Genomic DNA, 13,754 nt, shown 5'->3' with positions numbered 1-13,754 from the left:
CTGCCTATGGACTCCAAGTGACTCAGGAACGTTCACTTGACTCTTTAGTAAAGAGCAGCTTGAAGCTCTATAAAGGTCTAGTTTGTACACAGAGACAATAACCTCTTTGGATCAGGGAAGCAGAACCCCACTCCATATGGCTGCCGACTGCCCTCCCCCTCACTGTGGCTCACTATAGAGAAGTATCAGTAGCTGGAGAGATTGTAAGGCTGATTCCCTTTCTGACTCCCCGGGCTATCCCTTTCTCAGAAACACAGATACACTGTCAACGAAGGAGTTGACACTAGAAAATAAGTAGTGCATACCCAAGGGCATACTCAGTCACTGTGTCAGAGACGTTTGAACCAGAGCGACTCCATTTTGAGTGAGGGCTAGGAAAATAAGACTGGGACTTGCTGGGCTGCATTCTCAGAAAATTAGGCATTCCTAGCCTCGAAATGTTTACGGTTAAGGGAACAAGTTAATAATGTTTCCTAAACAGACCCACACTTGGGAATGTCCAGATGCCCAGATATCTGGAGAACAAAGGCATTCCTGATTTTGCTTTAAAGATGATAATATCAATTCTTGCAAAATATAGTAATTAAGAAAATTAATCCTTTATCACAAACCCTTGTAGTGGAGCACATCTCCCCATATATACAAGCATTGTACCTAGAGCAGACACATTCCTCCTCTTACTTTCAGGAACATCCTACTCTGTCAATGGAGTAGCTGCTCTGTCACCACTTAATTTTTTTAATAAACTTGCTTTCACTTTGTACTGCGAACTTGCCCTGAATTCTTTTTTGCATGATATCCAAGAACCCTCTCTTGGGGTCTGGATTGGGACCCCTTTCCTGTAACAACTGGTCCTCACTTCAGTGCTTTATTGGACTGCTTTTGTTATTTGAGGCTTGAAGGTGTTGACCAAAAAAAAGCCAAACTCTAAAATATTTGAAGTGGTTTAGTCTAAGCCAAATATGAGTGTCATGGCCTGTGACACAGCCTCAGGAGGTCCTGAAAACATGTGCCCAAGGTAGTTGGATTATAGCTTGGTTTTATACATTTTAGAGAGACAGACGTTATAGGCAAAGACAAAAATCAATACATGTAAAGTATAAAAGGCAGGTTATCTCAAAGCAGGGAGTAGGGGATGTGGGCGTGTTACCGGGGGTCCTTGCTCACAGAGCTCCCAAGATGGTGGCGAGCCGCTTCCAAGATGGTGGCAAGCCTCATGTTCTCTGACCTGGGGTTCTTGGCCTCACGGATTCCAAGGAATGGAATCTTGGGCCATGTGGTGAGTGTTATAGCTCTATTATAAGCCGTCACGGAAGAGAACCGTGGAACCCAGTGACTAGTGTTCAGCTCGATTAGGAAGAACCTGGGCACTTAGCCATGCAGGAACAATGGCAAGTCTTTAGCCTGATCAGCAGCAGCAATGAGCGCCTCGCTGGATCAGGAGCACAGCGGTCACCCTGCCGGATCCAGAGGGATGGAAGTCAGCAGCGGGTCTGTGATGGTGGCAGACAGCGGTGGTGGACAGCGAGCGAAAGCTCAGCTCAAACCGTAACAAACACAGACCAGAAGAGTGCAGTTGCAAGATTTAATAGAGTGAAATAGACTGGAAACAGAGTTCCCATACAATGGGAGGGGACCCAAAGAGGGTAGCCCTTGCTGGCTCGAATGCCTGGGTTTATATCCCGATTCTTGTCCCTCCCGCTGTGCTCTCTCAGGCAATAGATGATTGGCTATTTCTTTACCTCCTGCTTTTGCCTAACTAGCATTTAGTGAGCTCTCTTTACTATCTGATTGGTCGAGTGTGAGCTAACTTGCAAACCCTAAGTGTTTAAAGGTGGAAGCGGTCACCTTCCCAGCTAGGCTTAGGGATTCTTAGTTGGCCTAAGAAATCCAGCTAGTCCTGTCTCTCAGGTGGAGGGGTGCTTCCAGATCATAGATGCATTCAAAGATTTTCTGATTGACAGTTGGTTAAAAGGATTAAGCTTTGCTTGAGAAATGGAAGTCGACATAAAGAAATGCTTAAGATAAGGGGGGTTGTGGAAGCCAAGGTTCTTTTTATTTATTTATTATGTTTTTTTTGAGACAAGTCTCACTCTGTTGCCGAAGCTGGAGTGCAGTGGTGCGATCTTGGCTCCCTGCAACCTCCACCTCCCAGGTTCAAGCAATTCTTCTGCCTCAGCCTCCCAAGTAGCAAGGACTATAGGCACACACCACTATGCCTGGCTAATTTTTGTATTTTTTAGTAGAGACAGGGTTTCACTATGTTGGCCAGGCTGGTCTTGAGCTCCTGACCTCGTGATCCACCTGCTTTGGCCTCCCAAAGTGCTGGGATTATAAGCATGAGCTACCTCACCACGTGGAAGCCAAGGTTCTTGTTAAGTAGATGAAGCCTCTAAGTAACAGGCTTCTGGGAGAATAGATAATAAATGTCTATCAGACCTTAAAATATATTAAATCTCTCCTGGATTAGGAAAAGACTTGTAAAGAGAAGGGGATTCTCTAAAGAATGCAAATTTCCCCCACAGGAGACAGCTTTGCAGGGCCATTCCAAAATATGTCAAAGAAATATATTTTGGAATAAAATACTTTGATTTCCTTTAGGGCCACTGTCATGTGATGTTATACCAGAGAGTCAGGCTGGAGTCGGGTATCTTATTACTAACAACAGCCTGTTTTATCAGTCTTATGATTTCTATTTTAATGTTAATGCTGGTCAGTTGTGCCTAAACTCCAAAGGGAAGAGGGCATAACAAAGCATGTCTGACCTCAACCTCCACTTCCCATCATGGCCTTAACAAGTTTTTTATTTGGGATCCCCTTGGCCAAAAGGAGTCCATTCAGTAAGCTGAGTGGCTTAGAATTTTATTCTTGGTTTACAAGGGTATTGTTACAGGAAAGCGGTCTGGATCCAGACCCCAAGAGAGGGTTCTTGGATCTCCCACAAGAAGTAATTCAAGACGAGCCCCATAAAGTGAAAGCAAGTTTATGAGGAAAGTAAAGAAATAAAAGAATGGCTACTCCACAGACAGAGCAGCCCTGAGGGCTGCTGGTTGCCCATTTTTATGGTTATTTCTTGATGATATGCTAAACAAGGGGTGGATTATTCCTGCCTCCCATTTTTTAGACCATATACGGTAACTTCCTGATGTTGCCATGGCATGACATTGTCATGGTACTGGTGGGAGTGTAGCAGTGAGAACAACCAGAGGTAACTCTCATTGCCGTCTTGGTTTTGGTGGGTTTTAGCCAGCTTCTTTAATACAACCTATTTTATCAGCAAGGTCTTTATGACCTGTATCTTGTGCCAACCTCCTATCTCATCCTGGGACTAAGAATGCCTTAACCATCTGGGAATGCAGCCCCATTTTTGCCTAGTTCCTATTTAAAATGGAGTTGCTCTGGTTCACATGCCTCTGACAGCATCAAACATTTGTTGGGACTGAACCTCAGTGCTCAATTAGGTATTTGATGAAGTTCATGAAAACAGGAGATTAAAGAAAAAACCTACAGCACTAAAACTGGTAATGGATTCTCTGGGTCAGGCTCTAACAAAATAATCAGTTGTGGCCAGGCACAGTGGCTCATGCCTGTAATCCCAGCACTTTGGGAGGCTGAGGCAAGTGGATCACTTGAGGTCAGGAGTTTGAGACCAGCCTGGCCAACATGTTGAAACCCCATCTCTACTAAAACTACAAAAATTAGTTGGGTGTGGTAGCACACACCTGTAATCCCAGCTACTTGGGAGGCTGCGGCAGGAGAATCCCTTGAACCTGGGAGGAAGAAGTTGCAGTGAGCTGAGACTGCACCATTGCACTCCAGCCTGGGCAACAGAGCAAGACCCTATCTCAAAAACAAACAAATAATTAGTTGTGACAAAATGGTCAGTTGTAATTTGGGCTTGTCATTATTGAGAATAATCATCATCACATAAGCAAACCCTTTTGTTACAGGTGACGAATCCATACAGGTCTGCAGCAACCTCAACTCTGGCATCCTCAGAAGAAAGAATTTGACTGTGGGGCATGAAGTAGAAGGAGAAACAAAGGCAAGTTTTAGAGCAGGAGTGAAAGTTTATTAAAAAGCTTTAGAGCAAGAACAAAAGGAAGGAAAGTACACTTGGCAGAGGGCCAAGTGGGCAACTTGAAGGCCAAGTGTGCACTTTGACCTTTTGACTTGGGGTTTTATATGCTGGCATACTTTCAGGGTCTTGCATCCCTTCTCCCCTGATTCTTCCCTTGGGGTGGGTTGCCGCATGCACAGTGGCCTGCCAGCACTTGGGAGGTGAGCATGTGCAGCGTGCATATTGGAGTTGTAGGCACGCTCACCTGAGGCGTTCTTCCCTTTACTGGTGGAATGCCCCCAGAAGGTCACATACCAGTTAAACTCCGCCATTTCACCTGTCAATGCACAAACTTCAGCCCATTTGCCAGCTCCTGAGATCCTATTGGGAAGGTACTGATCACCAGTTTCAATTTTTTTCTATCTATAAGGAGACTGACTTTCCCTGGTGCTGGCTGTGACCAATTATTATTTCAGAGAGACAGTTAATAATGCCTTGACCATCACCTCGTGGTTGCCTGACATACTTGGTCAGGCGAAGCCCTCTCCTGCCCTGCTCATGCCTGACTAGCCACCTACTGTAACAGTTTGACTGAGAAACTGACAAAAGCACAGGCATAAAACAGTAATGGCATTTAAAAATTATAAAATGCTATTTTACTTTTAAGTGTACACATAATTGTACTTCACAATTCAGATACTAAAAAGGTTTTTTGAATTTTTGTGAAATAAATGTAAAAGCCAATAAAAATAATCAAAGGCCTTCCAAGTTCTCTAGGAAAAACATCAATTAAAAAATAGCATAATTATTTTGTAAAGTCATTTTAATTTCATTTGTGTATCTTACATGTAGCATGTGTCAAAAATTCCTTCCTTTTTAAGGTTGAGTGATAATTTCATTGTATGTATATACTACATTTTGTTTATTCATTCATCTGTCAATGGATGCAAACCTACTTTTACATGGCTGAAAAAACCTGATAAAAGCCTAATGGTTCAGTCGTTTCACCACAAAGGTCCTTCTTTTCTTTTTCTAATAGACTTTTTTTTTTTTTTGAGACGGAGTCTCGCTCTGTCACCCAGGCTGGAGTGCAGTGGCGCAATCTCGGCTCACTGCAAGCTCCGCCTCCCGGGCTTACGTCATTCTCCTGCCTCAGCCTCCCGAGTAGCTGGGACCACAGGCGCCCGCCACCTCGCCCGGCTAGTTTTTTTGTATTTTTTAGTAGAGACGGGGTTTCACCGTGTTAGCCAGGATGGTCTCGATCTCCTGACCTCGTGATCCACCTGTCTCCGCCTCCCAAAGTGCTGGGATTACAGGCTTGAGCCACCGCGCCCGGCCAATAGACTATTTTTAAGAGCAGTTTTAGATTCCAAAACTTACGTTGAAATTTTAACCCCAATGTGGCAGCACTGAGAGGTGGGGCCTTTAAGAGGTGATTGGATCATGAGGGCTCTGCCCAAAGGTTAATAAGTTATCATCACAGGAGGGGAACTGGTGGCTTTATAAGAAGAGGAAGAGTGACCTGAGCTGGCACAAAAGCATGCTCAGCCCCCTCACGGTGTGATACGTAGCACTGCCTAATGACTTCAGAGTTTCTTCCCCACCAGCAAGAAGGCTCTCACCAGCTGCAGCTCCTTGGCCTTGGAATTCTCAGTCTCCATCATTGTAGGGAAAAAAAAAAAATCCTTTTCTTTATCAATTACCAACCCAGCACTTTGGGAGGCTGAAGTGGGAGGATTGCTTGAGCCCAGGAGTTCGAGCCTAGTCTGGGCAACACAGTAAGACAAAACAAAAACATCAAAAAAATTAGCTGGATGTGGGGGTGCACGTCTGCAGTCCCAGCTACATGGAAAGCTGAAGCAGGATGAGCACTTGAGCCCAGGAGGTCATGGCTGGAATAAGCTGTGATCACGCCACTGCGCTCCAGTTGGGACAAGAGAGCAAAACTTCGTCTAAAAAAAAAAAAAAATTAAGTCAATAAATTACCCAGTTTTGGGTATTGTTGTAATCAACAAAAAATGAACTACTAACCATCCATTAACAAGAAGAATCCTATATTCTACACATAAATGCCTACCAGTGTTAAATGAAAGCTCACCAATATGGCAATTTTATTAAACACATATGAATCTGCAGATATAAAAAGTGACAGCCAACCTGCATTAATTGGAAAAACTGACAATCTTAGGAAATAATCTCTGAAAACAATTTTTCCATATTTAAAAATGTATATTTCATATGTTTTTCAAGTCTCCCAAATTTTGAGATAGGTAATTGAAAAGTTAACTACTCCAGCAAACCACTGTTTCATTTCAGTAAATGAATGATTACACATGCAATGGTACTTGGCACACTACTGTTGGGCATAGGCTTTATTTTTAAGTAAAAAAATGAATCATAGCCAAAACAAAATGTTTTGCCCCTGAATAGTATTTTAAGCTTAAGGGGAAAAAAGTCTTTAATGATGAACATATTTTCATTTTTCAATGTTTTTAATTTTTAATAAAGATTTTTAATTAAGCTTCAGTCACTAAGCAGTTTTTACACTTAGGTTTCATGATCCTTTGACTTCGTACTTTCAGATAGAGTCAGTTATCTTCAAAACATAACAAATTTCAGAATCCATTAAAAATTATTTTATTCAAATTATGTTTTCCAAAAGAGAGGGTTCTGTGCTAGTCGTCTTTGAAAGTTTTCATACCTAGAAAAGAAAACACATATATTTACATTCACAAGAAAATTAAAATAGGATCTTTCATTAACTGCCAAATGACTTATCCAAAACAATTTTACATGTCATTTCTAAAGAGCTATAAAAAAACTAAATAGGTAATCTGGAAATGTAATTATTCTTATAAAAAGATGGCAAGCATAGAATTTAAATATCAGAGCAGTTTTGATTAGCTTTTACCAGAGAGCACAAATCATAAGAAATTTTAGTAATTGTTTATCTTCTGCAAATTTAAGAGCTAGAAGGGACCTAAGGGAAAAAATCAAATTGAACTCCTATTTCCTCATTCCATAGATGAGCAGATGAGAGAAATTTGCTCAGGGTCACATAGCTACATTATGCCAAAATTCAAACCTAGTGCATTCCAATGCTGTCCATGCTACACCATGGTACCACTTCTCAACAAACTCTTCCTAGGCATCCTCCCATCACTAGGATACTCAAAGTGAAAAGAAATATCTATAAAACACAGGAAAGTTGGAAAATAGATTCATTAGCCATTCATGTTCAGGGTGCAGTATAAACTACTCTTGTACCCTAAAGGTACATGTTTACTACAGATCAAGATCTTCAAAACAGCAGAAAAAAATGTTTTGATTGATATTTCAAGTCTCATAGATGGTACCTCTAAGTGAAAATATGCAAATATTTATAAGCTTTAATAGTGGTCCCTAAAACAAAGGCAGTTATATTTTCCTGTCTTTATAAATTCATAACAAAATATTTAGGGTAAGAACTGTTTCTCATCAGATCTCTATAGTATATACTTCAATAGCATGCAGTGCTGATGTTCATAATAAAAGAATATGTTTAAATGTCAAAAAAGGAATATATTCACAGGCAAAATAGATATTCAGTTACAAAAGCCTTAATATTAGAGACAGAAAATGCCTCATACCATTTCAGAACCACATTTGCTGGAATGAACATTTCAGATGGGCTTGGTGTCATCTGGGCCTGAGAGACAGCAAATGATGAAGCAAAATTGTAGAAATTGTCCAACATCTTTTGTGTGAACTGAAAAGTTGATAATAGATTAATGGATTGTACTAAATACTTCATTTAGAACTCAATATTTTTAAATTAAAAATGTTCTCACGTTAACTTGTTTATAAGGAGTGTCAGTTCTAAGACAGTCTAATGCTGAAAGTTGGCTGGGTGCAGTGGCTCATGCCTGTAATCCCAAAACTTTGGGAGGCTGAGGCAGGAGAATCACTTGAGGCCAGGCGTTCAAGACCAGCCTGTGCAACATAGCAAGGCCCTGTCTCAAAAAAACAAAATTAAACAAATGAATAAAAAAGAATGTTAAGAGTAATCATACATACAATGACATTGTGACAATGCTACTCACTTTGGGGAAAAAAAATTTTTTTCTTCAAAATATTTTCTTTCATCTCCACGTCTCCATCCACTATGTCCCTCCTCAACTGTCACTCTCCTCAAATCAACCTATTTTCTCATATAAAATAGTAACCATCTCTAAGAAGTCTTTTACCTGCCAGAAAGATAAGAGTTTTCATATTATAAAGTAGCAACTGGTTATTTCCATTGCTGGAAAGAAGATGAAGGCAGCACTATTCCGTTTCCTCTGTTTCCTAATCTGTTTCTTTTCCTTGACTCCAAAATGATCAAATTCACTAACATACTCCAAGTCTCCTTGGTAGAAGCTAGAAGTAAATGGATTCATATTTCCTGAGAATCAAATGGGCTTAAGTACTAACCCTAAAAGTAACTGAACTTCTGAAGGTAATACTGCCTTTTACTCACTCAAAAATAATCTTTCCAGCATCACTTTCTCAAAAATACGAAATCAGCCATGCTATCTCTTCTCTACACCAGAGAAGTGGTCTTATTAGGTTTTTTTATTTGGATGCTTAATAATATGAAGGCAGTATAATCCAAGAGACTCTACTGTGAAGGCACTTGATTAATATCAAAAGTTCAGTAAAGTCACTATCAGTTTGTTTGTTTTTGAGAGAAGATCCCACTCTGTCACCCAGGCTGGAATGCAGTGGCACAATCATGGCTCACTGCAGCCTTGACCTCCCAGGTTCAAGTGATCCTTCTGCCTCAGCCTCCCAAGTAGCTGAGACTATAAGCATGCACCACCATGCCTGGGTAATTTTTTATCTTTTTATAAAGACAGGGTCTCACTATGTTACCCAGGCTGGTCTCAAAATTCTAGGCTCAAGCAATCCTCTCAACTCAGCCTACCAAAGAGCTGGAGTTACAGGCATGTGCCACTGTACCCAGACTCAAGTCACAACTAAAAGATCAATGTTAGGAAAAAAAAAAACAAATCAACAGCAGTCCTCCACACCAGTGACAATAATTTTTAAGTTAACTTTAAAAAGATTCCATTCAGAATATAAACAAAGCATTTTCTCTAATACCTAGAAAAAATGCTAAGACAAACTAATAAGATTTTTGTGGAAAATACAAAGACTACTGACGGAAAAGAAAACAAAAGGACCTATATATACCATATTCAATGGAAAGATATACCATGTTCAATGGAAAGATACAATATGTCACAAATGGGAAGACAATGTGGTAAAAGTGGCTGGCCAAATCTCCCAAAATTAAACCTATATATCCAATGTTATTACCAACAAAATTCCAACAAGGTTCGTCATGAAACTTGACAAGCTAATACTATTTTATGAAACTCAACAAGCTGATATAATTATTATGAAGAATACCTACACAATTATTATGAAGAATACCTATACATATTTTGATGACCATGAGGAGGAACTTGCCCTACTGGCAAAGAGACAGGCAAATAAACTAATTGGAATAAAAGACAGAGCCCAGAAATAAACCTAAGCATATATGACAAAGATGCTATTACTCATGGTAAAAAAAAAAAAAAAAAAAAAAAAAATGGGACTAATTACTCAATTAATGGGGCTAGGACTAGCTTTCCATAAGGGGAAAAATAAATTTAATTCCCTTACCATACTGCACACAAACATATTCGAAAAGTAAACCTTAAGGCTTTAAGAACTGTAAGAGAACATCTTAGGCTCTGCTTGAGGCCAGGAGTTCAAGACCAGCCTGGGCAACATAGCAAGACCCCATCTCCACACACACACACACACACACACACACACAGACACACACAAAGGGGGTGGAGAGAGAGAAGAGAACATCTTTATATCTTTACATATCAGGGTAGAAAAGGATTTCTCAAACATTAAAAAACTCACAAATCCACAAATCATAAAAGAAACAATACATTTATCTATATACAAATATAGTATATCTGTATGTAAAAGTCACTATAAGCAATATTAAAAGACAAGCACCATGCTAGAAGGAGAAAAATGCAATGTATTTATAAAGGATTATTATCCAGAACACATAAAGGCATCTTAGGTTCTTTTCCCAAAAGACTAAATTTAAAAAGTGCCAAAAGCAATACAACAGAAAATTAGACAAAATATATAAAGTCAATTCTTATAAAAGGAAACACAAACACAGTCCAAAAGTGTGCAAAGATGCTCAATATCACCAGTAATCAAGAAATACAAACTAAATATGATATTCTAATTTTCACTCATCAGTTTGGCAAAATTTTAAAGGTCTGATAAATGTTAGTGAGAACATATGGAAAAGGAAATGAAAAAAACTGTGGCTCATTTATACAATGGCACACTATGAAGCAATCAAAACAAAGTCTGTTCCATATATCAACATAGATAAATCTTTAAAATAATGTTGAGTGAACAACAGCAAGTTGTACACAATAATACTATTTATATTCATTTTTAAAACAAACAAAAGAACAAATCAACAAGAAGGAAAAACAGAGGAATCAGAAAACAAAGGATTCAACACAAAAGAGAAACAAAAAGAATTTCTGTAGTAATGCTGAAAGGAAATAATACCTTGTCTAAGGCTATTCGACAGGTCCAGAGAATAGTCAACAGTAGAACAAAAAAGAAAGGACAGCCTGGGCAACATAATGAGGCCCCATCTCTACAAAAAATTAACTGTGGGTTTGGTGATTCTTGCCTGTAGTCCCAGCTACTCGTGGGAAGATTGCTTGAACCCAGGAGTTTGAGGCTGCAGTGAGTGAGCTGTGATCACACCACTGCATTCCAGCCTAGTCGACAGAGCGAGACCTTGTCTCAAAAAAAAAAAAAAAAAAAAAAAAAAGAATTCCAAGTGGAATGTTTCCAAGACCAATCTGAAACTGCTATGTTTAAATAATAAACTGAATGTGAATTTACACTTAGTAGAGTTTGAGCATAAATTAGAAGTGGAAACATAGAAATCTATGCAAAGGAAAAAAAAGAGGAAAATGAAAAATGAGGAAAAATTAAAAGTTATACAAGAAATTTAATCATTGTACTACACATAGCTCAGTTCTGAAAAATATTTAATTTCTCATAATATTGTAAACTTTTAATACTGATTTAACAAAAATGTATACTGATAAGGTGGGGAGAAAAGAAGTGTGTACATGTTGGGAAGCGGGGAAGTGAGAGTTTCATCATGTCTTATATTAGTAAATAAATAGAAAACATCTATAACAGAAAAACTAATAGATTAAGCAAGGTTTTTTCTGATACATGGAAATAATAGACACTAGGAAAAATAGGTTAAAAAAGGGAGGGGAGTTGAAGATCATAGCTTCTAAAGAAGCAGAATAGAAGCAGAATGTAAGAGTCATAACAGACGACAGCTATTTCACATATAAAACTATTTGAGGCCGGGTGCAGTGGCTCACGCCTGCAATCCCAACACTTTGGGAGGCCAAGGTGGGTGGATCAAGAGGTCAGGAGTTGAGACCAGCCTGACCAACATGGTGAAACCCCATCTCTACTAAAAATACAAAAATTAGCCAGGCCTGGTGGCACACGCCTGTAATCCCAGCTATTTGGGAGGCTGAGACAGGAGAATCACTTGAACCCGGAAGACGGAGGTTGCAGGAGCCGAGATCGCACCATTGCACTACAGCCTAGGCAACAGAGTGAAACTCCGTCTCAAAAAAACCATTTGACTAATATCCAGAATCTACATAGAACTTAAGCAAATTTACAAGAAAAAAATCAAATAACCCCATCAAAAAGGCTATGAACAGACAATTCTCAAAAGAAGACATTTATGCAGCCAACAGATGCAGGGAAAAATGCTCATCATCACTGGTCATCAGAGAAATGCAAATCAAAACCACAATGAGATACCATCTCACACCAGTTAGAATGGTGATCATTAAAAAGTCAGGAAACAACAGGTGCTAGAGAGGATGTGGAGAAACAGGAATGTTTTTACACTGTTGGTGGGCGTATAAACTAGTTCAACCATTGTGGAGGACAGTGTGGCGATTCCTCAAGGATCTAGAACTAGAAATACCATTTGACCCAGCCATCCCATTACTGGGTATATACCCAAAGGATTATAAAATCGTGCTACTATAAAGACATGTGCACACGTATGTTTAATGCGGCACTATTCACAATAGCAAAGACTTGGAACAAACCCAAATGTCCATCAATGATAGACTGGATTAAGAAAATGTGGCACATACACACCATGGAATACTACGCAGCCATGAAAAAAGATGAGTTCATGTCCTTTGCAGGGACTTGGATGAAGCTGGAAACCATCATTCTGAGCAAACTATCAAAAGGACAGAAAACCAAACTCCACATGTTCTCACTCATAGGTGGGAATTGAACAATGAGAACACTTGGAAACAGGGCGGAGAACATCACACATGCGGTGGGGGGGCTTGTCGTGGGGTAGGGGGCAAGGGGAGGGATATAGCATTAGGAGAAATGCCTAATGTAAATGACGAGTTAACGGGTGCAGCAAACCAACACGGGACATGTATACCTATGTAACAAACCTGCACGTTGTGCACATGTACCCTAGAACTTAAATTAAAACAAAAACAAAAACTATTTGACTATTTAAACCAAATACATGCAATACTCCTAAAAATTTGGAGTAACTAAGTAATTAAATTAGAAACATGTTTAAACACATACAGATAGTACTATATATAGTTTGTGGATACACAGGAATGTTTTAAGTACTAAAATATGAATAGGAAAGATATAAAATGTTAGAAGGTAAAAGGAAGAGAAGCAGGCAGCAGTGGGCTATACCTATAACGTCTTAATTTCTTTTTTAAAAATTAGTGGCAAATAAGACAAAAATATAACAGTTAAATCCAGGGGGAAGACAATGGAAGTCTTAATGTATACCCCATTATAAAGAGAGCTCTGTAAAGACAGGTATTACTCTATTTTGTGGACCTATTTGTATCTATGCGTGCTTAGAAATGCCTGGTACAGACCGGGCGCGGTGGATCACGTCTGTAATCCCAGCACTTTGGGAGGCCAAGGCGGGTGGCTCACAAGGTCAGGAGATCGAGACCATCCTGGCTAACACAGTGAAACCCCATCTCTACTAAAAAATACAAAAAAAATTAGCCAGGCATGGTGGCCGGCACCTGTAGTCCCAGCTATCTCGGGAGGCTGAGGCAGAAGAATGGCATGAACCCGGGAGGCGGAGCTTGCAACGAGCCAAGATCGCAAGGGGCGGAGCAAGATGGCCGAATAGGAACAGCTCCAGTCTCCAACTCCCAGCGCGAGCGACACAGAAGACCGGTGATTTCTGCATTTTCAACTGAGGTACTGGGTTCATCTCACTGGGGAGTGCCCGACAATCGGTGCTGGTCAGCTGCTGCAGCCCGACCAGCGAGAGCTGAAGCAGGGCGAGGCATTGCCTCACCTGGGAACCCCTTTTCCTAGCCAGGGGAACTGAGACACACAACACCTGGAAAATCAGGTAACTCCCACCCCAATACTGCGCTTTAAGCAAACAGGCACACCAGGAGATCATATCCCACACCTGGCTGGGAGGGTCCCACACCCACGGAGCCTCCCTCATTGCTAGCACAGCAGTCTGTGATCTACCGGCAAGGCAGCAGCGAGGCTGGGGGAG

General features: G+C 40.2%; 1 protein-coding gene and 1 long non-coding RNA gene across 8 annotated transcripts in view; one reads left to right on the top strand and one right to left on the bottom strand.

The window, feature by feature from the left end:
* Positions 1-13,754, top strand: part of LOC112424447 (uncharacterized) — a 69,343-nt gene that overhangs the window by 43,792 nt on the left and 11,797 nt on the right. For all 5 annotated transcript variants that reach the window (XR_011611227.1, XR_011611229.1, XR_011611228.1 and 2 more), the window contains one exon: positions 3,951-4,045. This is a non-coding gene — a long non-coding RNA (uncharacterized lncRNA). The remainder of the gene's footprint in view (positions 1-3,950; positions 4,046-13,754) is intronic.
* The window catches only part of LOC105468869 (heat shock protein nuclear import factor hikeshi), a 49,555-nt gene continuing 40,880 nt past the window's right edge, over positions 5,080-13,754 (bottom strand). For 2 of the 3 annotated variants that reach the window (XM_024788737.2, XM_011719347.2), the window contains 2 exons: positions 7,690-7,808; positions 6,682-6,761 (listed from right to left, as the gene is read on the bottom strand). In XM_024788737.2, the coding sequence (XP_024644505.1) occupies positions 6,707-6,761; positions 7,690-7,808 (174 nt within the window). In that variant the 3' untranslated portion in view covers positions 6,682-6,706. Of the gene's footprint in view, positions 6,013-6,681; positions 6,762-7,689; positions 7,809-13,754 lie in introns of those variants that run through there. The other variant, XM_071075934.1, reaches the window with a different exon arrangement.

Source organism: Macaca nemestrina, chromosome 12 (genome assembly GCF_043159975.1).
Source record: "Macaca nemestrina isolate mMacNem1 chromosome 12, mMacNem.hap1, whole genome shotgun sequence".
Classification (NCBI taxonomy): domain Eukaryota; kingdom Metazoa; phylum Chordata; class Mammalia; order Primates; family Cercopithecidae; genus Macaca; species Macaca nemestrina.
The sequence above is the reverse complement of the archived record's forward strand: the minus strand, read 5'-3'. Positions and strand labels throughout refer to the sequence as shown.